Genomic DNA, 22,480 nt, shown 5'->3' with positions numbered 1-22,480 from the left:
TTACTGCCGGGATAGCTATGCCTCCACACGGTGGGTGCGAGTGTGGGAGGAGAGAGCATCTCTCCCTTCCTTCCCTCTGGTCTCTGGGCAGATGTCAAGCCCCGTTCTCTGGGCAGCACTCCCTGAGCACCCCAGGACTGCTGAACCCTTTGCTCTGCCTTAGTTGCCTTCCTTGCATGTCTGTCTTATATATGGTCTAGAATGAACCATGTGAAATTGGTCTTTCTGTTGGTCAGAATAGTTAAAAATAGGACATTTTATCCAGACCAGTTTGAGCATCCCCCTCTAGCAGAGGGCCAGCTCCAGAAGGGTTGGGGCTGTTCGAGTTGTTCACAGACCCGTCTCCAAAGCCTGGCACACAGTAGGCACTCAGTAACTAAGGGATAAGTGGTGGGGGAACCTGACCACTGCAGGAAGGCGGCGGCCGACACAGAGGCTCGGACGTCCAGCCGTAGGAACCCGCGTACCGCGCAATCTCGGGTGCCTTCCCGGCCGCGGCGGCCAGGCGGGGTGGGGCTCGCCGTCACCCATTTACCAGCCTCGCCCCTCCGACAGGCGCGCTGTTAATGAGATTAGCAATTAAAAAGAGGGCGAGCGGCGGAGGCAGAGGCGCGCGGCCACCTCAGGCCGAGTCGAGGCGGAACAGTGTGCAGGGAGGCCGCGACGCCAGCAGCCGCGCGGCGCCCGAGCGGGGACCCGGCGCGGAGCTTCGGGGCCATGGAGAAGGCGCGGCCGCTGTGGACCAACCCGCTGCAGTTCGTGTTCGCCTGCATCTCGTTCGCGGTGGGCCTGGGCAACGTGTGGCGCTTCCCCTACCTGTGCCAGATGCACGGCGGAGGTGAGTGCGGCCGCGGCGTCCGGGGCCAGCGGCGATACGCCCGACGCGCCGCGGGTGCGCGCTCCAGTGGCCCCGTATTCCAGACCAGTAAACTGAGACTCCGAGAGGGCCCGTGATGTGCACAAAGCTACGGAGCCGGGAATGGGACCCCGGACATCTCGCTCCAAGCCGGAGCTCTTACCCAGAGCCGCGCCCCGGCGCTCTCCGCGACCCTCAGCCCCGTCCCAGGGGCCAGGCGCCCCCGCCCCTGCCCCCACCGCTGCCTAGTCCTCCAGGCAGCCTCAGCGAGAGCGTGGGAGGCGCGGGCGACCCGTGGTCCGCCCTGTGGGAGGACTGGGGGCAACAATCTGGCTGCGAGCCTTAAACCTTAAGTATCAGCCTAAAAAGGGAGCAGGAAATTGCCTGGCGAAACAGAAACTCCTTACACAATTTTCAGGTCAGAAATTTACATTCCCAGCAGCACGGTTTGAAACTCAGGTTAAAGGATCTTGAAGCATTTCTGTAAACTTTTCATAAAAAGTTAGTTTGCGTTTGGAACCACAGATGGCAGGAAAGGAAAATAATTCTATTTATTTTTTTGCTTTTGTTTCTTTTTTTTTTTTTTTTACAAAGTTTTCCTCTGAAACATCGCAGTGCATTCTCTAGGTAGGCGGACCAGCACACGGCCCAGACCCTTCGTGCTGCAGAGAGCAGGGACACCTTCCATGACCATGGCATGCCAAAGGGCCTCTTGTGAAGTCCCGCTGCATTGTGGCAAAAGGGATTGATGTCTTGGTATTTTAAAAACCTTTTTTCTCAATTGTTCCATTTCTAGAACTCTACCTAAAGGATATAATCAGGGTTGTTGACAGAAGGTAGAAAATGGAATGATGGTCTTTTAATAAGAGCAAAACACTGGAAACTTCCTGAGCCCTCAATTAATGGGGATTGGTTCAATAAATTATGGAACATCCATGCAGTGATGCTCTTTGCAGCATTAAGATGGAGTTTTCAAAAAATTTTATGTGAGTATTTTCTCATATCATATATTAAGTGGAAGGAGGGAAAGTCAGATTCAAAGGTTTATAAATGGATGATCTCAATTATGTTTAAACATATAGGGAGAAAAGATAACAAAAATCCACCAGAGTGTATGTTAACAGTTGTTATATCTGGGTGATCTTTCCTTACCTAGTACAATGTGTGTGTGCACTTGTGTGTAATGTCTTCTGTAATCAGCAGGAAAAGGGGGTTTTAATGACAATGAAAGGACAGTGAAAGATGTTAGACCAAGGTATGTGCAAAATATAATCCGTTTAGGACCAACAAGGCTCCTGCCCACGCTCCCACTAGCTTAAAAAACAACCCAAAATCTTGACAAAAGGTTACTCCACAGAGGTTTATTTCTAAGTAGTGAGTTCTTAATTCTCTGATTCTGCAGGACATATATACATGATAATTATGTGAGGGGCTTGTGTTGCCATATGTATAGCAGCTTCATAACTGCCTTTTGAAAGAATTGTTTGTCCAGATGAGATTTCCACGTCATTCTATGCCCAGCACACCTACCCATGGTGGTCCCTTTATCCTGGCTGCATGCTGCCCAGCCTTCATGCCGGGTGGGCCTTGCTGTCACATAGTTATGTAATTCCTTGTTAATAACTACACCATCACCTGAATAGTCTACAGGCGCACCCAGGTAGGTCGGAGTAGTTCTGAACTAGAATGTATTACAAGGAGTTGCAAGAACTGCAAGACCCTTAGGACCCAAGAGAAAGGAAAAAAAAGAAGAAATCTTCAGCCTGGTACAGATTGTACTTAGGCTGGATGGGTGCTTCCCTCTCAGGCGTGTCTACAGAACAAATAAAGACCAAGCAGTTTATCCTGGCACAGTAGGTAAGGCCTTGAGCCCCCAACACCTGCCCCTATTTCCACCTCATTTCCTGCCCCTCATCTTGGGGCAGCCCCAAGTGTTTTGAGCAGCACTGCCTGCCTCCAGACTTTGCAGGTATGTCCTCCCACCAGGCACCAAGCACTGCCTTCTCTCAGTCTGCCTCCTGGCCCTTCGCTGCTCAGCCTGTCAGGCCAAGTGAGGACCTGCTCAGCTGGCTGCACGGCGCCCTAGGGTCTCTCCGTCCCCCAACAGCCCCATCTCTGTGAAGTGGTGGGGCCAGAGGAGGTGCTCCATGAGCATTTGTTGGTCTGTTAGAAAGTCTGCAGGTGCTGTGAAGTGGGGATGTTGGTGGATTCCCAGTGCTTTTCACTGCCCAGTGGTGCCACCTAGTAGTAAGTGATTTATGTGGCCCAAACCCCATGCAGTTTCCAGACCCATCTTAACCTAAAGCTAAAGAGTAAACCAGTCACATCATGAAAGGCGCTCAACAGAGCTGTGACCCACCACCCCCACCCAACAAAGAACTTGTTTATATGCTGCAGAGCCAAGCTGTGCCAAAATACTTCCCAGCATAAGGCGGATTATGGTCTGCACTCCTTTCCAGGCAGCTCTGCCCGTGACTGGAGAGGCTTGTTTCCATCCTGCTTGCCAGCCAAGGCCCAGCACAAGGAATGTTAATTCTGAAGAATACATTCCAGGTTCCAACCACCTTGTACAGCACACCAGCGCAGGAATAAAATAAAAGGCAGTTGAGGGACTGTATATTTCTTGCAAAAGTCAGCAGGTCTTGACGACCATGTCAGAGTCTCAGGCAGTGCTGTTCAGGAAGAAATTGGGATGCAAATGTGCTGCTGAATTATGTGCAGATAATAAACGCACCAGTGATTGATTTTTATACAAACATGTTCAAATCATGGAAGAAACGTGGAACAATAAGAACAGTTGTGCGGTTGGTGGAATATAGGCTTTTTTCTCTACATTTGAATCATAAAGAGGGAGAAATCAGAGGACACTGCACTGCAGTGGGACAGTGACACTCTCAGAACTTATGTCACACTTGCCTTCAAAACCCCTTCTGCTCTCGTCTGGTGCTTAGCAATTCAGCATCTCGAACTCCAGCTCGGTGAGGATCTTGATCAGCTGCAGGTCCCTGGAGCCCACTCCAGGCTTCTGACTCAGAGACCTGAAGGAGGGCAGGACCTGCCTTTCTCACCTGCTCCTCATGATGCGGTGGCTGCAGATCCACGGCCTGCGCTTCAGAGGTGAAGTCAGGGTGGTTCCTGTGCCCCCCTCACCATGCCACCGGCCGCTGGGAGCCAGGCAATGGGGTGCTGGTAAACGTTCCATTCTTCTTTTGGTGGGAAGAGCAGGACCTAACACGCAGCATCTGCTGACTGCTGTAGTGCAGATGCTCTCACCATGGCTGATCTCAGACTACCAGTTTGATGTCTGGACAGTGGGGCGGGGGAGAAGTGTGCACTGCTGGCTCTTGTGAGCTGCTCTGAGCCAGAGTGGCTCTGCCTTAGAGCCACAGCCTTGCAGGCTGGTCCCCAGCCCAGGACCGAGCAACCCCCAGTCCGTCCGTGAACACAGGGGCAGGCAGCACTACCACTGCTCACTTGTACAGTGTGTGAGCACACACACAGGAGCCTGAGATGCAAAGGTTGTGAAGTAACAAACACGTGAAACTCCAAAGTAAGCTCAAGATGCTAGGCCCCAGGCATCAGAAAATATGGTCAGGGAGTCCCTTGAGAGGCCACATCTGCTGCTCATCCTGGGATTTCTAGACTCAGTCCTGGTAACAACCATGCTATTGGGTTCCTAGTATGTATGAGGCACAGTGCAAAACATTCTCCACAACACTCTTGGAGTCAGTCTTGTCACCCCCACTTGGAGATGGGAAACAAGTTCAGAGAAAGAAAGGTGGCTTCTGGAGGAGTCCCTGGGACTCAGCCACTTACGTGTCCAAGCCAGGGCTCTCTCCCCAGCCCCTCCAGTGTCTGTGTTTAATCTGATAAAGGCAGGGCAGGAGAGGCTGCCTCAGAAGTCCAGACCTCCTCCCAGGACCCTGAATCAGAATGGCCATGGCTCCAGGCCCTTCCTCTTGCACTTCTGATGTGACACTCAACCAGGGCCTCGCCCTCACCCGGGAGGGGGCCTGCCCAAGAGCCTTGTGCTTGCAGCGTCTACCTGTAAGAAGCCCATGTTGCTTCTGGGCCAGCTCCTCTCCACCTCACCCTTCCCCAGATGTCTGGTGTCCCCCCTTTGCCAAGGGTACCCATGCCCCTCACCCTGCCCAGGAAACCACCTCCTCCCTACATTAAAGGTGGCTCTTCCTGGGTAACACAGGCTAGGGCCATGCCTCCCTATATGCAGCACAGCGGAGTCTGATGCGTCTCCCACCACCTGGTAATGGAGAGGAAGATCTCCCAGGCAGGATGCAGTGTCCACCTGCCAGTGGGGAAGCCTCCACCTCTTCTGCACATTAGAATCACTGGGATCTTGGAAAACCGTCCCCAGAAACCCTGACTGAGTGGGTCTTAGGTGTGGCCTGAACAGTAGGAGTTTGAAAGGTCCCCAGGGGATCTTACTGTGCACCAGAGAACCACTACCTTATATCCTTTTTCAAACAGAAAAGTGCATAAAAATTATGCAATAAACAATATAAACCTTCTAGGCACTTAATTTCAGTCTTTCAATTAATACTTCTTGAGTATCTGCTGCAAGCCAGGGACTATGCTGAGGGGGGAGTTGAGTGACTGCCCTCAAGAGGTGGGGCCAGGTAAAAGTGTTTCTTGGGCACAGAGGGCACAGAGGGAAAGAGAGCTGTTGAGAGACTACTGAAATATGAAGAGGGAAGGCTAGCTGCTTGAGAGGACCCAGGAAGGCTTCTGGCAGTGGCAACATTCAATCAAGGCCTTGACATGTAAGCTGGAGCTCATCAGGTGGATTTAGGATGAAAACATTACAGGGAGAAGCAACGGCTTGTGCAAAAAGGCACAGGAGGTTGTGCATTGAGGGGAATGGCTGGAAACCCTACCTGGCTGTGATAAGCAGGGTTAGGGGCCAGGGCACCAGCGGGGTAGAAGCCCGAGGTGAAGGACGGTCAGCAGGAATCCAAACTGAAGGGCCTTGAAGAACAGGCTAAGAACATAGATCTTGACTCTGAAGCAAAGCCAGGATTTTAGGCAGGGAGGTGACGTGGTCAGAGCCATGGTTTAAAGAAACTGCCAAGATGGAGGCCAGGAGTGTATTGGGTAGGTGGTGAACTGATGCTGCTGCTGAGGGCAGGGACAGACAGGATGCGGATCTGAAAGTTTTAGACCAAGGGGTCTGCCAAAGTAAGGGGGACTTTCAATTTTCTCATCTATGTATTTGTTTTTTGTTTCCAAAAATTTAACTGTGATTGACTCCAGTTTTTTTAGGAAAGTCAAGATGGGAGGGGACGAATGAGGGAAAGGAGGCAGTAGTGTGGAGTGTTGCAGAGGATAGAATAGTGCTTCTCAAAGTGCGGTCCCTGGACCAGCATCTTCAGCATCACCTGAGAATTTGTGCTCTATGTGCCTTAAATTAAATATACACACATACCCGAAAGGAAAGGTCAGGTTAAAAAGTCCCTGTGTATAATGTGGGGGGGGGGGCACGAGGAGGGCTGTGCAACACAGAAAAGACAAGTAGTGATTCTACAGCATCTTACTACGCTGATGGACAGTGACTATAATGGGGTTTGTGGGGGGGGGGACTTGGTGAAGGGGGGAGTCTAGTAAACATAATGTTCCTCATGTAATTGTAGATTAATGATACCAAAAAAAAAAGTCCCTGTGTGGTTTTTCTAGAGGACAAAAATACATAAAGGAGAGCAAGCATTGGGAACCTGCATAAGGCAAGTAAGCTATGTCTGATTAATTTGTCTCTTTGTGGGTTTCAAAGGAGACAGAGCAAGATGTGATTGCTTGTAGAGAGAAATTTCATACAGAGAAAAATTTCTCTTGTAGTGAGATTCTTGAGATTAGCAAACAGATAAGGTAAGGAACTAGCTCTGATAATTATTAAGATAAGCAGCAACATGCTCTAGAATAATATATTCATGTGTGTTTTGAGATTATAGATGTAGAAAATAGATATGTGTACAAAGAAATAAAATACAAAATCATTCCAAATCCAAGAACTCAGAGATTGTGACTGTTAACACATTTTTTTGCTTTAAAAAAATTAGAACCATATTTATATGTAATTTAATGTCTTGCTTTTTTTAACAACCTATTATAATCATTACAAAAATTATTTAATATTCTTTGAAAATATTAACTCAAAGAGCTCTGTAATATTCCATTTACAGATGTAACATAACTTACCCATTCTCCAATGTGGAACTTTAAATTGCTTACATTTTTACACTACAATAATCCAAATGGTTGTTAACATTTAGTGGAAGAATTTGATCCATTTATATTTATTATCATGCTGCGGTTGCTGGGTGTTTTTCCATCTTGCTCATACTGCCTTGCTATTTTCTCTTTGCTGTTGTTGTTATATACATATTTCCTTTGCTTTTTCCCTCAAGTGATTTTGAATGTATAAATCCTAATTTTTATTCTCTAGGGTTAATTTAAGTTTTTAAACAAAAAGTATAGTTATTTTCTCTAAGTGTCAGTATCAAGAATGGAATGTTATGTAGTAGTATCACTGTATGAAAGTTGAAACTTTCAGCATACTTTTCCTGTTTGCTCCTTTCCTCATCCTCATTTCACTTTCCAATATTTCAGACTCATGATGATGATTTTATTACCACTAATATTATGTGTCTTCTCATTCAAGAATTACACTTTTCATTTGTGTTATTTTATATTGGTATTGACAATGCTATATTCAGAATTAATCCTGTTTCATTTGCTAGTTTACCAATACTTAGTTCTTGTATAACATAACTCCATATTTGAGTTCTTTTGTTTTGATCCCATACTGACTGGCTGCAATTCATCTCCAAGTAACTTTTTCAGGAATAGTAAATAGGTGGTTCACCTTCTAAGCATGTTTGGAAAGATTTTTCCTTTATATCTCACATGAATGAACCACAGTGGGTTTCTATGCAAAACTCTCTACATGCTTTTCCATTCTGTGAAGATTTTTCAGATTTCCAGTTCTGCAAAGGAGAACTCTGTGGTCAGATTTATTTTTTATTAGTTCTTTACTGTCCTATATAACTAGGATATTATATAAATTTATATGATATTATGCAAAATTTTTATCTCAAAAAATTTGCAAGCTCTATGACTGTTTCATCAGTTTCACCTAGGACTGGTATGGCTCCTGACATGAAGGGAAAGTGCCTAATGGAGATCCTTCCCTGTATCCTATGCTGATTACAGCTCCTTATCTGCCACAGGGTTTTTCAGAGGTCTTTCTGGGAAGTACCTACTTTTTATAGATGTTAGCCAGTTTTTTCTTATGAACAGGCTGTCAGATGGGATGCAGGAGAAGGTACAATCCTCAGGGATGGGCTTCCCTGGCCAGAAGTACAGGAATTCACTCTAGCAGAAAAGGCTGCTCTGTCCCTGGGTTCCCCATTTCCTTTCGGGTTGTCTCTCTTCTCCCCCTGCCCCCTTTTCTCTTGGATTCTAGGAGATAACATTAAACTTTCTCACACTGATGGTCAGTCAGGTCCAAGTTGGTCAGCTGCAGATGGGGCTGAATGACCCGTTTTCTGTGGGGAGAATCTTGCAGACTAGGACACTCAGGCTTGTAGTTCCAAGCCTCCAGAGAGCCTACCCACCACTCTGGCTCCCTGACACATCGGACATGGTATCTCAAAAACTAGAAGAAAAGAAATTTTACCTTGGGCTAGTGAGCCCTCTCAATGGCACATGTAAGGAAGTGCCTTGTGGAAGGTGTTACAGTGCCCTTCCAGCTGCCGTGTCTGCAGCATCCTCTCCTCCTTAGTTCTCATTAGAGAGTAAATGTGTGGGCTTGCCAGCCATTCTCCTCATCTCTTCTCTGTGATTTCTATTTCTTTATCCTTTTCCCCTGGGCTACTGGGTAATTTCTCAAGATGGTCTTTTACTTCACTTATTGCCTCCATTGGCTTTAAATTCAACCATCATATCTTTTTCATATTCATAGAATCTTCTTTCTTTTAAAATTGCCCTTTCTTCATCATTGCCTGATGCTCATCCACAAACACAGTGTCCTCTGAGCACTTAGAGACCAGATACTAGAAATGTGCTACAAGTTTCCTGTTTTCTCACAGCAAATCTACTTCAGAGAAAGACATTGCTCTGATACTTAAGAGTGGTCCTTTTTTTTTTGGTCTACTGTGTGATATAGGTCCCGACTGCTCATCCCTTCCGTGGGAGGTGCAGGCTGCTGTAGACTTGCCCAATATACATCTTACCTAATACAAACACAAAATAAAGTGAAAGTTTAAAGGAAATTTATATGAAAAAGATTTTAAACACACAGTTTTTAGCAACATGATGAACTTTGCCAGACCTCTCTGTCATTTTTCTTTGGCAATAGCTTCAGGACCCACCTACCCAGGTAGAAGAAACATGGCAGAACCATTTGTCATCAGGAAGTCATTCAACAAACACTTATTGGTCACCTACTCCATGCCAGGCCCTGTGTTAGGAGCTGGAAATTCAACTGTGAGCCAAGCTGACCTTATCCCTGCCCTCAGGAGCTGTTCAGGAAATTTGGGTTGGGCAGAGCAGTAGACACTCAGATACTCAGGGGCTATGTGAGACCAGAGAGAGAGAGACCCCCTCTTAGCTTCAGGCAATCTGGAGAGGCCCCTGAGTGTGTGTGGAAGTTCCAGCGAGACGTGAAGGATTCCTTTCTGCATTCAAGAAATATTCCCTGTGCTCTGCTCTCTGCCTAGCAATGTTCTGAGCAGACCGGGGAGCAGAGGCACCCATGCCGGGGGCACAGACCCCAAGCAAACAACTGGAAGTGCAGCACAGTTTCACATGGCGTCCTCCCATGCTCTGAAGCCAAGTCCCGCAGGGCAGCAGGCAGAGGACTCCATGGTGTGGAGGCTGTTTTCACTAAGACGGACCGGATGGCCACTCTGGGAGGCCAGGTCTGGTGCAGAACTGAGAGAAGGGAGGAGGCGCTCCCAGGAAGGGAACAGCAAGGGCCATGGTGCAGAGGCCGGACCCGCAGGGGCCATGAGGCACGGGGACGGAGGGGGGCGGTCAGCTGGGAGAGGGCGACCGGCGCCTTCTCCACAGAGCCCCGGAGGCACAGCAGAGAGTGAGGAGGTCATTCCAGGCCTAAGGAGAAGCAAGGAGCGCCTGGCCGGGCAGGGCGGGGTGGGGGTGGTGAGGGGCGGGGCGGACAGGGAGACAGGACCTAAGAATGAACCGCGGGGCACCAGCTGCTGGGCTGCCTCAAGAACAGCCCAGCGGGGGTGTGGTCGAGATGGGACGGCAGGTGATGAGTGAGAATCACCAGGCTGAGGATGGGCTTTTATGTACTCGGCACGACTCTGTGCCACCCAGGTAAGGCGCCCTTGCCCACAGGGCTAGGCCATCCTCACCAGGTGGGGTAGGGGCTCCATTTGTTTCTGCCACTCTAAAAGTGACAGACCACTGAAAGCTAAGGACTTCGAAGGAATGATGGCATCAGAAAATCACCATTCGGCAACCAACCCAGTAATAATTGTTTCAGTCAAGACTCATCATGGATGCTAAAACTAGCAGGCAAAGGTCTGATGAGAAATGGGATAGTTACCTCATCTTCAATACCTCCCTCAAAGGTACCTAATAATTTCAAAGGGGAAAATAGTAACTTTTAGCTGAGACACCTGGGAGGCCGCACCTTAGCCCCGTGAGCACTGTGAGCACGGCCAACGGTGGGGCAAACCGACATCATGTACCTCTGGACAAAGATTCAACGGCTTTGATGTTCCTGCCAAAGCCCCAAATGAGGGGCGGTCACACAACAGCAGGCCAGGATGCTCCGACGTGGCAGTCATGCGAGGCAAAGCAAGTGTAAGGCGCTGTCCCAGACCAGCCGTGTGCCCCGAGCCGTGGGGATCGGCTGCCGCCATGGCCGGGAGCTGGACCTGAGACCAGGAAAAGAAAATGAGTGCAACAATTGGTAATAAAAGTACAGTAAGATGTGTAGATAAACTAATAGTACTGTATCCGTGTTTATACACTGAAGTACTGAGAGGTAAAAAGAAAAAAAACTGGTGGCAAAGACAATTCTTTCTCACAGTTCTGTGGGTGGCTGCGCACTTCTCCACTGGTTCCAGCAGACCCGGCTCGTGTGTGGCTGCGTTGCTGGCAGGTCACCTGGCTGGAAGGTGCCTCGTGCTGGCAGTGGGCACTGAGCTGGCTGGGCCCTTGGTTCTCCTCCACGTGGCCTCTAACCCTCAGGTAGCCTGGACCAGCTTCCATATGTGGTGGTCGCGGGGTCACATCCAAGATGATGAAGACACAGCCACGAGGTGTCCCGAGGCCCGGGTTCTGGATCAACCATGGCGTCCTTTCCTCATGTCCTGCCAGATCAGCCATGTCCCAGAGCCAGCCCGGATCGGCAGGTGGATTCATGGACCCTGCCTCATAACATGAGCAGCCACAAAGTATGTTTGGCCATATTTAATCTCCCACAGTGTGACCCATCAAGATACATGGAGCACACTCACCCCTTATCAGGCCCCTGTCCCCCTCCCCCTGGTGCCAGGACCACCTCATACAGAGCCTGCATCAGAATTTTTACATAAAAGGAGCATGGGGAACAATCCATGGGTAAGAGAGTTGATTAGTGGACTTGTTTCCAAAGTGATCATAGAACAAATTTTCTTCTCCTGAGATACATTTACATGTAGAAAAATTCACATTTTTTGGTATACAATTCTATAGATCGTGACAGATGTATGCAGCTGTCATGCCCCTCAGGGTCAGCCACTCCCCATTCCCAGCCCCCTGCAAGCGCAGATCTGTTTTCTATCCCTATAGTTTTGCCATTTCCAGAATGTCACACAAATCAAATCATACTGTATATAGGCTTTTGCACCTTTCACTTAGCCTAATGCTTTTGACATTCTCCCCTGTTGTTGCATGAATCAGTAGTTCCCTTTTATTGGCTGAGTGGTATTCCACTATATGGATATAGCAGGGTTATCCATTCACCCATTGGAAAACAACTGGGTTGTTCCCAGGTTTTGACAGTTATGAATAAAGCTGCTCTAAACATTCATGTACAGGTTTTTGTGTGAACATAATTTTCATTTCTTTAGAGTAAATAGCTGAAAAATTGCTGGGCCATAAAGCAAGCATATGCTTGCTTAACTTTATAAGAAACTGCCACACAGCTTTCCAGACGGGCCACACCATTTTACATTTCCATTAGCAATGTCTGGGAGTTCCTCTAAATCCTCATCTGCACTTGGTATTGTCAGTGTTTCATATTTTAGCCATTCTAATAGATGTGTAGTGGCATCTCATTGTGATTTGAATTTGCATTTTCTTAATGAACATTGATGTTGAGCATCTTTTCATGTGCTAATTTGCCATTCACATATTTTCTTTGGTGAAATATCTGTTCAAAAAATTTTTTGAACCTTTTTTGAATGGGTTCTTTGTTTTCTCATTATTGAGTTTTGAGAACCCTTTATATATTCTAAATACAAAGTCTTTATCAAATGCAAATATTTCCTCCCAATCTGAAGCTTGTCTTCTTATTCTCCAAATGGTGTATTTCACAGAGCACAATTTTGAAATGAAGTCAATTTATCAGTATTTCCTTTCACAGATAATGCTTTTGAAAAGAAATCTTTGCCTAACCTGAGGTCAGAATGATTTTCTCCTGTGTTTTCTTCTAGAAGTTTAGTAGTTTTGAGTTGTACATATAGGTCTATGATCCACTTTGAAATTTATTTTTTAATGTGAGATACAGATTCGGGTTCATTTTTTCTGTACATGGATATTCAATTGTTCTAGCACCATTTGCAGAGAAAATAATTGCAGAGGAAATTCACTGGGATTGTGCACCTGGATGGTTGAGGGCAGGAGTAGTAAAAAATAACTGATGGGCAGGACTAAAGAACCCCTGCTCCCAGCTAGGCACCAGACCTTAGATTTCCAGCCTTCCCATGGGCAGGCCAGGCCCAGTCAAAGAGAAAAGCCTTCCGTGGGCCTTGCCAGGCCTTGTGTAGTTACTGTTTAACACCGAGGTGAAAATGAGCTTTTCTTGTAACTTAGGGTTTGCTGTTTCTCCAAGTAGGTTTTGCTAACACAACCTTTATGTTAGATATATGGTGGGTAGGAGCCCCTGAAGGCCTCTTGGCTTCTTGCTACTGAGAAGAACCTGAAAAGATACTGGAACACATTTCTGCAGGACAGGAAGGGAACAGGGCCTGGAAGAGCCTTCAAAGCAGAGTCCAGAGGGCAGGATTTGCTGTGGGCATGGATATGAGCAGGGAGGACCAAGCGGGGACTACAGAGGCCTGGTGGCAGGGCCCGCTCTCCTGTGCACACGGCTGGTGCTCTCTCGCCGCGGTGAGATGGCACACAGAGCCTCTGCTTGGTCTCCAGTGCCAGCCATTCCACTTCTGGGATTTCTATCCCAAGGAAAGAACCAATCGCATGGACCAGGTTTTGTCCCAGTTTTGTTGAGGATTGCAGGAAACTGGCAACAGCTGCAGTGAATTCAGGGCTCCTTTGCTAGAGAAATGTTGTGCAGCCACTTAAGGGTGATGCTGGGGTATCTGGTGTGGTCAGGAGGAGCCTGTGAGACCCCGTTGGTGATGAACAGTGGTTACGGGACAGACACTGGAGGTCTTCTGTAAATACTGCATGCTCATGTAAGCGTATATACTTTGTTGCTCACCTTCACTATTTCAGAGTCACTTCTTTCTATAACCAGCCCTTAATCCCCACAGCTATAGTGTCAGAGTTTATTCTAATCAGAAGTCCTGCCCTCTTCTCCCACTGGACCTTTTTTCAGGTCCACTGCCAAGGAGCCAGGGATGGCCAAGGGGTTTCAGAGGAGGAGGGGTGGGGCCCACAGGAGGAGCTGGGGATCAGCTGTCTGTGGGCAGAGGCAGTGGGACGCCACACTCAGGCCCACTGTGTCTGTGCCATGTCTGGCAGTGGGATCGGGGGTGGGGGGCGCCCATGGCTCCATTCACACGCCCTGGCTCCCTAGCATCACGCAGGGCACTTGTCTGCAAATGGCTCCTTGGGAACCAGTAGGTCCAAAATTTGTATTAGTCATAGTACACTTTATTAAAATGAAGTTTCAGGCTGAAGGCCACTATATAAAGCAGATACACGTACAGCAGAGGTGCTCTATAAAAGGAGGTGGTGGCCTGGGCTCTGTCTACTGGGGGCCTTCTTGCCTCCCAACACATAAATATCAAGCCCCTACCTCCTCTCTGAAGATAAAAAGGGAATCTCTGGCCCTGGGCAATTATGAGTTGCTGGAATTCCTCTGCCCAGGTGATCCCTCAAGGGCAGTGGGAGGGCTGCTAACGTCCCATCCCTCCCACACAAGCTTAGCGCCTGGCTTAAAGGAAGTGCTTAGTAAAATGACTAAACACACCACCTCCCTGTGGGCCGCCATCAGGACTGACCAAAGACCCCAGCCAGGAGTGCAGAGGTGGGCTGCCAGACGGATGGATTCAGGGGTGGTGCTCAAAACGTGCGACAACACAGTGGTCCTGGCTCGGGTCAACCAGTAGAATATGGAATGAGGGTTTCTGGCAGGAGGGCTGGGGCAGTTGAGGCTTTAAGAAGGCACTCAAGGGGCTTGGGACAGTGGCGATTTATCGCCCAGGATGGAAGTATTTAAAAATTTTAACTGACATGGCTGCATGTCAGCCGTGGGCAGATGGACAAACAGGTGGATGGATAAATTGGAAGATGAGAGGATGGAAGGATGGAAGGAAGAAAATGGACACATGGATGAGAGGAGTGGCAGAAAGGGTGGAAAGGTGCAAGAGCATGAGGGCAGAAGGATGAAGGATCAGTAGGAAGCTGGGAGCACGCGTGGGTGGAAAGGCAGGAGGCTGAATGGACAGGTGGACAGACAGAAGGAAGAGGCAGGCTGGAGGGAAGGGTGTTTGCACAGCGGCGGGTGGGCTGCCGACTAAAGCCCACCAGCGATGTCTGGCCTCAGCTCTGGACTCCCACAGGCAGTTTCCTGGTGCCCTACGTCGTCATGCTCGTCGTGGAGGGGATGCCACTCCTGTACCTGGAGCTGGCGGTGGGCCAGCACATGCGGCGGGGCAGCGTCGGGGCCTGGACGGCCATCAGCCCCTACCTCAGCGGTGTTGGTAAGCGGGTGCTCTCCCATCCCCCCCTGCGTCGAGACCCCCATTCTGTACCCCAGGCAGCAGGCGCATGGGTGGGAGCCCCCGGCCAAGCTGCTGGAGCGAGGGGCAAGCACGAGGCCGCAGAGGGAGCCCTTGAACTGGGAGCACTGACAGCCCAGAAGGCGGTGCCCCAGGCGGGGGGCTGAGGGGGGCTGCTCTCCCGCCCACAGGACAGTGAGAGAGCGAGGAGCACACCCCCTGGGGGACGGATACCCCACCACTTCTCTGGACTTCAGTTTGCTCATCTAAAGAAGGGAATAGCCACCAAACAAAAGAGCTGTAACAAAGGAGTCAGTGTCCCGAGCTTGAGGAACTCATGTCACTGCTCCCTGCTGACTGTGAATGAGAACACCTACTGTGTGCCAGGTGCTAGCCTGGGTAATACCCATGTGTGAGCTCCTTACGGCACCCCACAGCGCTGAGAGGCTGTGGGCTGCTAGGAGGTGGGATTGGAGAGCAAGAGGCACTGCTACACCCCGCCTCCCTCGAGTTCCAGAGAAGCCAGTGTCCCAGGCCTGCCTCTCCTGATCATTAGCCTGCCCTGCACAGCCCTCAGGTGCCAGGGCTGCCTCTGCCAAGCAGGAGGACCTTTGGCCAGCAGCAGCCAGTCAGTTCTGCTCCCCTTCCCACCCCGGGACAGGGAGGCCCGGAGGAGAGCAAAGCTGTGCTGCAGGGACCAGGAGGACATGACCTTGTATGTGACTTTGTCTCACATGGAAATAAAGGTGTCCAGGGGCCTCACAAATCATCTCCAGACCTGAACGGCCTCCTCATCTTGAGTGGCTATTAATTTGTAACACAGAGGTTTGTGGTTTTACGATCTGCCCAAGTAATCCGTCACAGAGGGCCTCTCCAACGCAGCATTTGCTGTGCCATCGGAAAGATACCAGACGCCTGTGCCATCTGGTGGGCGGGATGGGGGCGGTGAATGTTTAACACCCAGCGTGAGGTAGGAGAAGGCCTGGCCGTAGCACTTACTGATACCAGTGGTGTCGATATGCCCATCTTGGCCAATTTCCAACGACTAAGGCGATGTCTCAGCATGTGGGATTGGGAGGGGCGCCCGCAGCAGCTCCGGAGCACCACTGGCTGCCAGCCCTTTCTCCGCCCTGGGTGCCCCCCACTCGGGTTCCCTGCAGGCCTGCCCAGCTCGGGGGACTCCCACCCCTCCACTCCTGACACATCCTCACATCCCTGCTCCCTGCCACACAAGACAGGGTTTGGCACAAGACCCCCCTTCAGGGAGGCCAAGGAGGGAGCAACTGTGATGTCATGTCCTTGGCGGTGACAAAGTGCCTCTAACGCTGGGTTGAGTCCAGTTCTGCCACTTGATGACTGGCTGGCCTTGGGCAAGCTCTTCAGGGTTGTCCCCTGTGAAGTGCAGATCATCATGCTGTGATGCCCCAAAGCACGTAAATACTTGGCACAGCACCTGGCACTTAGATCTCCAGAAGATGGGGAGGAAGGCTGGGGGAGGAGACTGACCCTGGGAGAGAGCTCACAGGCGCCTGGTCCCATTGGCCCTCTCACTAACCCGCTGAAGGAGGTCTTGCCATCGCAGGGAGCCCCCAGAGGCGGGTCCTGGGGGTGCATCTGGGGTGGGGCCACCACTGCCTGTCCAGGTGGGTGGGGACGAGAGGGTCCTCAGCACCCCCTGCTTCCCTGCAGGTGTCGCTAGCGTGGTGGTCTCCTTCTTTCTCTCCATGTACTACAACATCATCAATGCCTGGGCCTTCTGGTACCTCTTCCACTCCTTCCAGGTGAGCGAGCCCACGCCAGAGCAAGAGCAGCCATGTGAAGGGGAGGGGAGGGCAGGGCTGCCCCCTGGAATGGGGTGGAGGCTGGGCGGCAGCCTCAGGGGGAGCCAGGAAGCGGTGTGAGGACGCGGGGGGGTGGGGGTGGGGGCCAGCACTGGGAACCAAGCAGAGGGCTGCTGACCCTGGGATCCATGGAGCCCTGCAATCATGTGTGTGCGTGTCTAGGAGTAGGTGCCTGGCTTTAATCAAGTGCTCTCTGAACCATGTGACCCCCAAAATATTAAGCACCTGTGCAGTGGGCCCAGGGAAAGTCTGTGGAGAGAGCCAGTGGGGAAGGGTTCTACCAGCCCCGCAAGGCAGTAACAGCCCGCCTCCTCCCCTGCACCCCCCTGCCCACCTTCCCAGCCTGGGCACTTGTCCCTCCAGCTTTCTGACTCCAGGCCCAGCCCCTCTTTTCCCTGTAGACCAAAGTTCCCCTGGAAGGACCATCATCACCCCAGTAACACAATAGGGGCTAGTCCCGAAGATAAACATTTTAAACATGCATTTCTGCTCATAAGCACAACTGACTCTCATTGTAGAAAATATGGAAGGGACTTAAAGTTGTACAGAAGAAAGACCCCTAATTCTTCACTGAGACGTGGTCTTTGCATCCAAGCCAAGGGGACTTCCCTTCTGCAGCCCCTGTTCATTTCTCTCCCCCAAAGCCTTCCTTTCACTCTCAGGGACCCCACTCACCACTGTCCCCCTTGCCTTACAGCAGCTCCTTCTGTCTCAGACTCTTCCCAGATGGGAAAGGAGTGGGTGGAGACAGGAGCTAACGAGGCAGACGCCTCACCCTCTGCCACAGAGCCAGGCCCTCACAGGGTGGACCCTGTCCCCAAGGCCCAGAAGCAGGGCGGGCTGGCCATGGCCTGCGGTCTAGCCTCCAGCTGGTGGGGCATTCTCTGGAGGGCTTGGGAACAGCCTTGAATCTTTGGATCCCCAAGGAATGCTTGGGTAAATGACCTCAATAATCAGGACTTGGCATCTACACTCAGAAAGTACTACATCCACACCCTATTCTCACTTCCCAATCAGCCCTACCCAGGACATCCCATTGGCAAATGCCCTGTGTATGTCCCTGACTGATGGGAAGGCCTCTCTGCCCTGCAGCCCCTAATCCTCTACCTGGACCAGCCTAGAGTTCCATGAACACTGGCCACAGCCCTGCCTCTCCCCAGCTTGCTATGTAGAAACAGGGCAGCTCCTTTTCCTCTCCAGCCTGAAGACCATCTCCCCTCCTCTGTTTAGGGCTGTCAGTGATGGATGGACAGGTTGTGCACTGCACAACAGCTCTCCCTCTAAGGGGTTGTCATACATGCTGCAGGCATTATAGATCTGTATACATATGAAGGCAGTTTTCCAAAGGTGGAAGCAGCATGTCTTGTTCTAACAAAATCAGAATGATTTCACCAACTTTTGAAGGTGAAAATAAAGTGTCTCAAGAAAAGGCACACTTTTTTTCTGCCTTTCAGAAATGTGATTCCTGAAAATCACTTGACCATGCACTCCATCCTTCACAGGTGTATGGACTTCTCCCCTAGCCCCTCTGCTTTGGAGCCCTTCTCCGTGGGCACATAATAATGGTAGTAACAGCAGCTGGCTTTCACTTGCACTTGCTTGGGGCCAGGTAGAATCCCAGCACTTGGAAGTATCCATGTATGTGATCGTCACTGTAACCTAATTTGCTGAGTGCACTGAGCCCCTGAGGCAGAGGGGAGCTGCTTAGCAGGGAGAGTGACACAAGCAGTCAGGCCGCAGGGCCTGTGCCCTTGTCCATCCATCCACTACTGGGGTGGGAGGGCTCCAGCCTCCTGATGGGACCTCCCCAGCAGGAGCACCAGGGACTGTTTCAAATGCAGATGCAGGACAAGAGCCTGACCCACCGATTCCCAGGGGGAGAGGCTGGGGGCTGGGAACAGCCAGTTTCACAAGTTCTTACATGCTCTAAGGCTTCTCCACCCTGGCTGTGCCCTGGAATCAACTGGGGGAGCCTTTAAAACTGTTCTCAAGCCCCTCTGTGCTCCCAACAAAGCCTGTGATGCCCAGTCAGCCTTCGAGTGCTCCAGCCGCTGCCCTTTGGGGCCCAGTGCGCTTCTCTTCCAAGAGCCTCCTATCAGGGCCACTGCCTGTCCTCTCCACCCAGCCCTTATCTCTCTGGGTAATGCTTGTCTTGATCCCAAAGGATCCCCTGCCCTGGTCGGTCTGCCCGCTGAACAGCAACCGCACGGGCTATGAGGAGGAGTGTGAGAAGGCCTCGTCCACGCAGTACTTCTGGTTCAGGAAGACCCTCAACATCTCACCATCCATCCAGGAGAATGGGGGCATGCGGTGGGAGCCGGCACTGTGCCTCGTCCTGGCCTGGCTCGTGGTGTACCTGTGCATCCTGCGGGGCACCGAGTCAACCGGCAAGGTGGGACGGCCCAGCATGGGGCAGAGCAATGGGCGGCAGGAGGGCCTGCAGCGCCTCCCTGGGCAATGCCAAGGGGATGCCTTCTGCAGTCGAGGGGCAGACGCTGTGCTGAGGAGGGCACCAACAGCATTGCTGGCAAAGACCACCCGCTGAGCAGTTGTAAAGATGGACAGGGCCTAAATATTGAAAAGAGGACTTTCCCACTATCTAAAAAGATGAGCCTTTCTGTGCCAACCTGTCCCAAATTCATATGACCCAGGTAGTACCCGGAAAGTAGACAGTGAGTGTCCCCTCTTTAAATGATTGCAAATGTTCCCCAAGACACGGTAAACCCTGGCTTTCAGACTTAGCTGCACATTGATATTACCTGGAGAGCTTTTAAAACTGGCGTCTCTATCCTACCCCCAAAGGTTCCGGAGTAATCAGGGTGAGGTTCAGCCTGAGCACTGGAATGTTAAGAGATCCCCCCGGTGATTCTAATGTGCAGCAGATTTTGAGAATCTGTGTACTAAACTGCTTTCAGTGACCCTACAGAGCTGGCAGGCCTGATTTTTAGACCTTTTCTCTTTGGTTGCAGCCCAGGTTTATACTCCTGGTGAGGCTGAGGTGTTCCTTTAACTCTGAGCTCCCTGTAGAAAGTTTCCTTGGAGTTCTCCCATCACCTGCCATCTTTCCCCAGCTGCAGCAGGTGCCCTTGCCCCTGCCTCACATTCAGTCACTCCTGAGGCAGATTTGCCACGCTTGGCCATAGAAATTGTTTCAGTCTTGCAACAGCCCTTCGGAGTAGATTTAATTATTCCTCTCACCTGAGGCCTAGAGAGTAAAGCCACCACCCCAAGGGTACCAACCAGTGAAAGCAGAGCCAGGGCAGACCCAGCTTTGTTCCAGACTCCCCATCGCATTGGTTTAATGAGGCACCTCTTGTTTGCTGTCGCCACACCTTCTGTGACTTAGTCAATCCCAGCTAGCTTCTCCCTTCTGAAGGCCCTGCGAGTCCACCTGTCCGCACCCCTCAACCTAAGCAGCCTCCTCTGGCCCACCATGTTTTTCTTGAAGCATCAGGACCAGAGTTGCCCACAGTAGTAGGAACCCCGTGCCAACCCCAGTCCCATGCCTGGGAAGAACATTTTCTTGTGGTTTCCGAAGACCTGTGGCAGCACGCATCCTGGCCCCAAAGCACCACACCCCTGGCCAAATGGGGGGACTAGTGAATCTTCCCTGGGAAGGCTTAGAGCCTGAAGCGACTCACTCTATCCCATCTTGAAGCTTGGCCTGATAGTTTAGCCTCATAAAAAATGTTTTTGCAATTTGTCTTTGCCAGATTATTATGAACATGGTCCAAAGATCTAAGGGCAACATCTGCAATCTGGGGATTTAATCAGGCCGCCTCTTTATCAGGCCATTTAGAAATGTGTTAAATGAAGTCATGCCATACTATGAGGACTTATTTATTCTCACTTATCTATGTCCTTTGCTTAAGCCATAGCCCTCTCCCTGAGAAGTGCCCTACGACTCTATTTATGGGGATTAATTTTGCTAAAAACTGTGTGCCATTTTCTGGTCGCCTCTGTTGCAATCTCCTTTTGTCCTCCAAGAGTTTTTGTAGGTTGGTTAGAAATGGTTTTTCCTGAGAGTTTAGGCTCGATCACGTGCCCAGCAACACTGCCAGCTTCCCAGATGGGGGAGAAGCCCCCGGAGAAAAGTGTTCACCCAAGGGAAGGAGAGAAATCCCCAGGGCTTGCCTGGCATGCCCCCTCAGTGCCTGGTCATGGACACTGGTCCTCAACCCCCTGTTGTCCCTTGATGTCCTTCAGCTCCTGGCCTGGTGTCTGCCTCTCTTCATTCACCCATCTTCACCTCATGCTGGGTTCATTTTCTTATGATCTCCAGTGGATTTATTACTCTTCTCAAGTGACAATGACCTCAGCTAAGGGTAAATGAGAGAAGACACACCCACTCCACCTGCAGGCCACCGGGTGACGGGGCCGGGCACCCCTCAGATGGCCCTGGGCACTCCCAGGTAGATGGCACTGCACCTCTGAGGGAGGGAGGGCCAGGTGCACTTCCAACTCAGCTGGGCCTGGGCTATCAGCTCCGTTTCCCATGGGAGGACCCAAACTTCAAGGGAGCTGCTTTCACAAACATGAATCTTGCAAATTAATTCTTTGCTTTATATAAGAGGCACTACTATACATATGAGTTTATAGAGAAAATTCCAGACCTGGATGGGCACGTGTGTGCTTTAAGGTCTTTATTTTTTTTTTTTATTTATTTTTTTTTTTTAGATTATCTTTTTTTTTTTTTTTTTTTTTGAGAGGGCATCTCTCATATTTATTGATCAAATGGTTGTTAACAACAATAAAATTCAGTATAGGGGGGGTCAATGCTCAATGTACAATCATTAATCCATCTCAAGCCTAATTCTCGTCAGTCTCCAATCTTCTGAAGCATAACGAACAAGTTCTTACATGGTGAACGAATTCTTACAGAGTGAATAAATTCTTACATGGTGAACAGTACAAGGGCATTCATCACAGAAACTTTCGGTTTTGATCATGCAATATGACCTATAAACCATCAGGTCAAATATGAATATTCATTTGATTTTTGTACTTGATTTATATGTTGATCCCACATTTCTCCTATTATTATTATTATTTTTATTTTTAATAAAATGCTGAAGTGGTAGGTAGATGCAAGATAAAGGTAGAAAACATAGTTTAGTGCTGTAAGAAGGCAAATGTAGATGATCAGATGATCAGGTGTGTGCCTATGGACTAAGTATTAATCCAGGCTAGACAAGGGCAGCAAGACATCCACGGATGCAGAAGATTTCTCTCAAAGCAGGGGGGGTGAGGTTCTGAGCCTCACCTCTGTTGATCCCCAAATTCTCACCTGATGGCCCCCCTGCGACTGTGCCTGTCTTAGGTTGTTCCTCCCTTGAGGAATCTTACCCGTCTCTGGCTAACCAGTCATCTTCCGGGGCCATACAGGGAAATGTAAAGTTGGTAAGTGAGAGAGAAGCCATATTGTTTGCAAAGGTTAGCTTTTTACTTCTTTGCAGATTTATGCCCTGTGGCTTCTATGCCCAGCACTTGTCTCGAGGTATCTTTACCACCTGGAGGAATTATGATACTCGGTAAATTCGATATGAGGCACGAATTCTATTTAAGGTTTGTAATTAGGAAGGAAGAAGAAAAGCTATAGATGTAGCATATGAAGGAAACTTGGGAGG

The 22,480-nt window shown here is 50.0% G+C and overlaps 1 protein-coding gene across 1 annotated transcript in view; it reads left to right on the top strand.

Annotated features, from left to right (window-relative positions):
- Positions 1-584: 584 nt before the first annotated feature.
- SLC6A20 (solute carrier family 6 member 20) overlaps positions 585-22,480 on the top strand; it is a 59,083-nt gene continuing 37,187 nt past the window's right edge. The window contains exons 1-4 of the mRNA XM_037005598.2: positions 585-838; positions 14,854-14,994; positions 16,702-16,793; positions 19,018-19,245. Of these exons, the coding sequence (XP_036861493.1) occupies positions 718-838; positions 14,854-14,994; positions 16,702-16,793; positions 19,018-19,245 (582 nt within the window). The 5' untranslated portion in view covers positions 585-717. The remainder of the gene's footprint in view (positions 839-14,853; positions 14,995-16,701; positions 16,794-19,017; positions 19,246-22,480) is intronic.

Source organism: Manis javanica, chromosome 3, assembly GCF_040802235.1.
Source record: "Manis javanica isolate MJ-LG chromosome 3, MJ_LKY, whole genome shotgun sequence".
NCBI lineage: Eukaryota > Metazoa > Chordata > Mammalia > Pholidota > Manidae > Manis > Manis javanica.
Note: the sequence above shows the minus strand (reverse complement) of the source record. Positions and strands in the feature narration are given on the sequence as shown.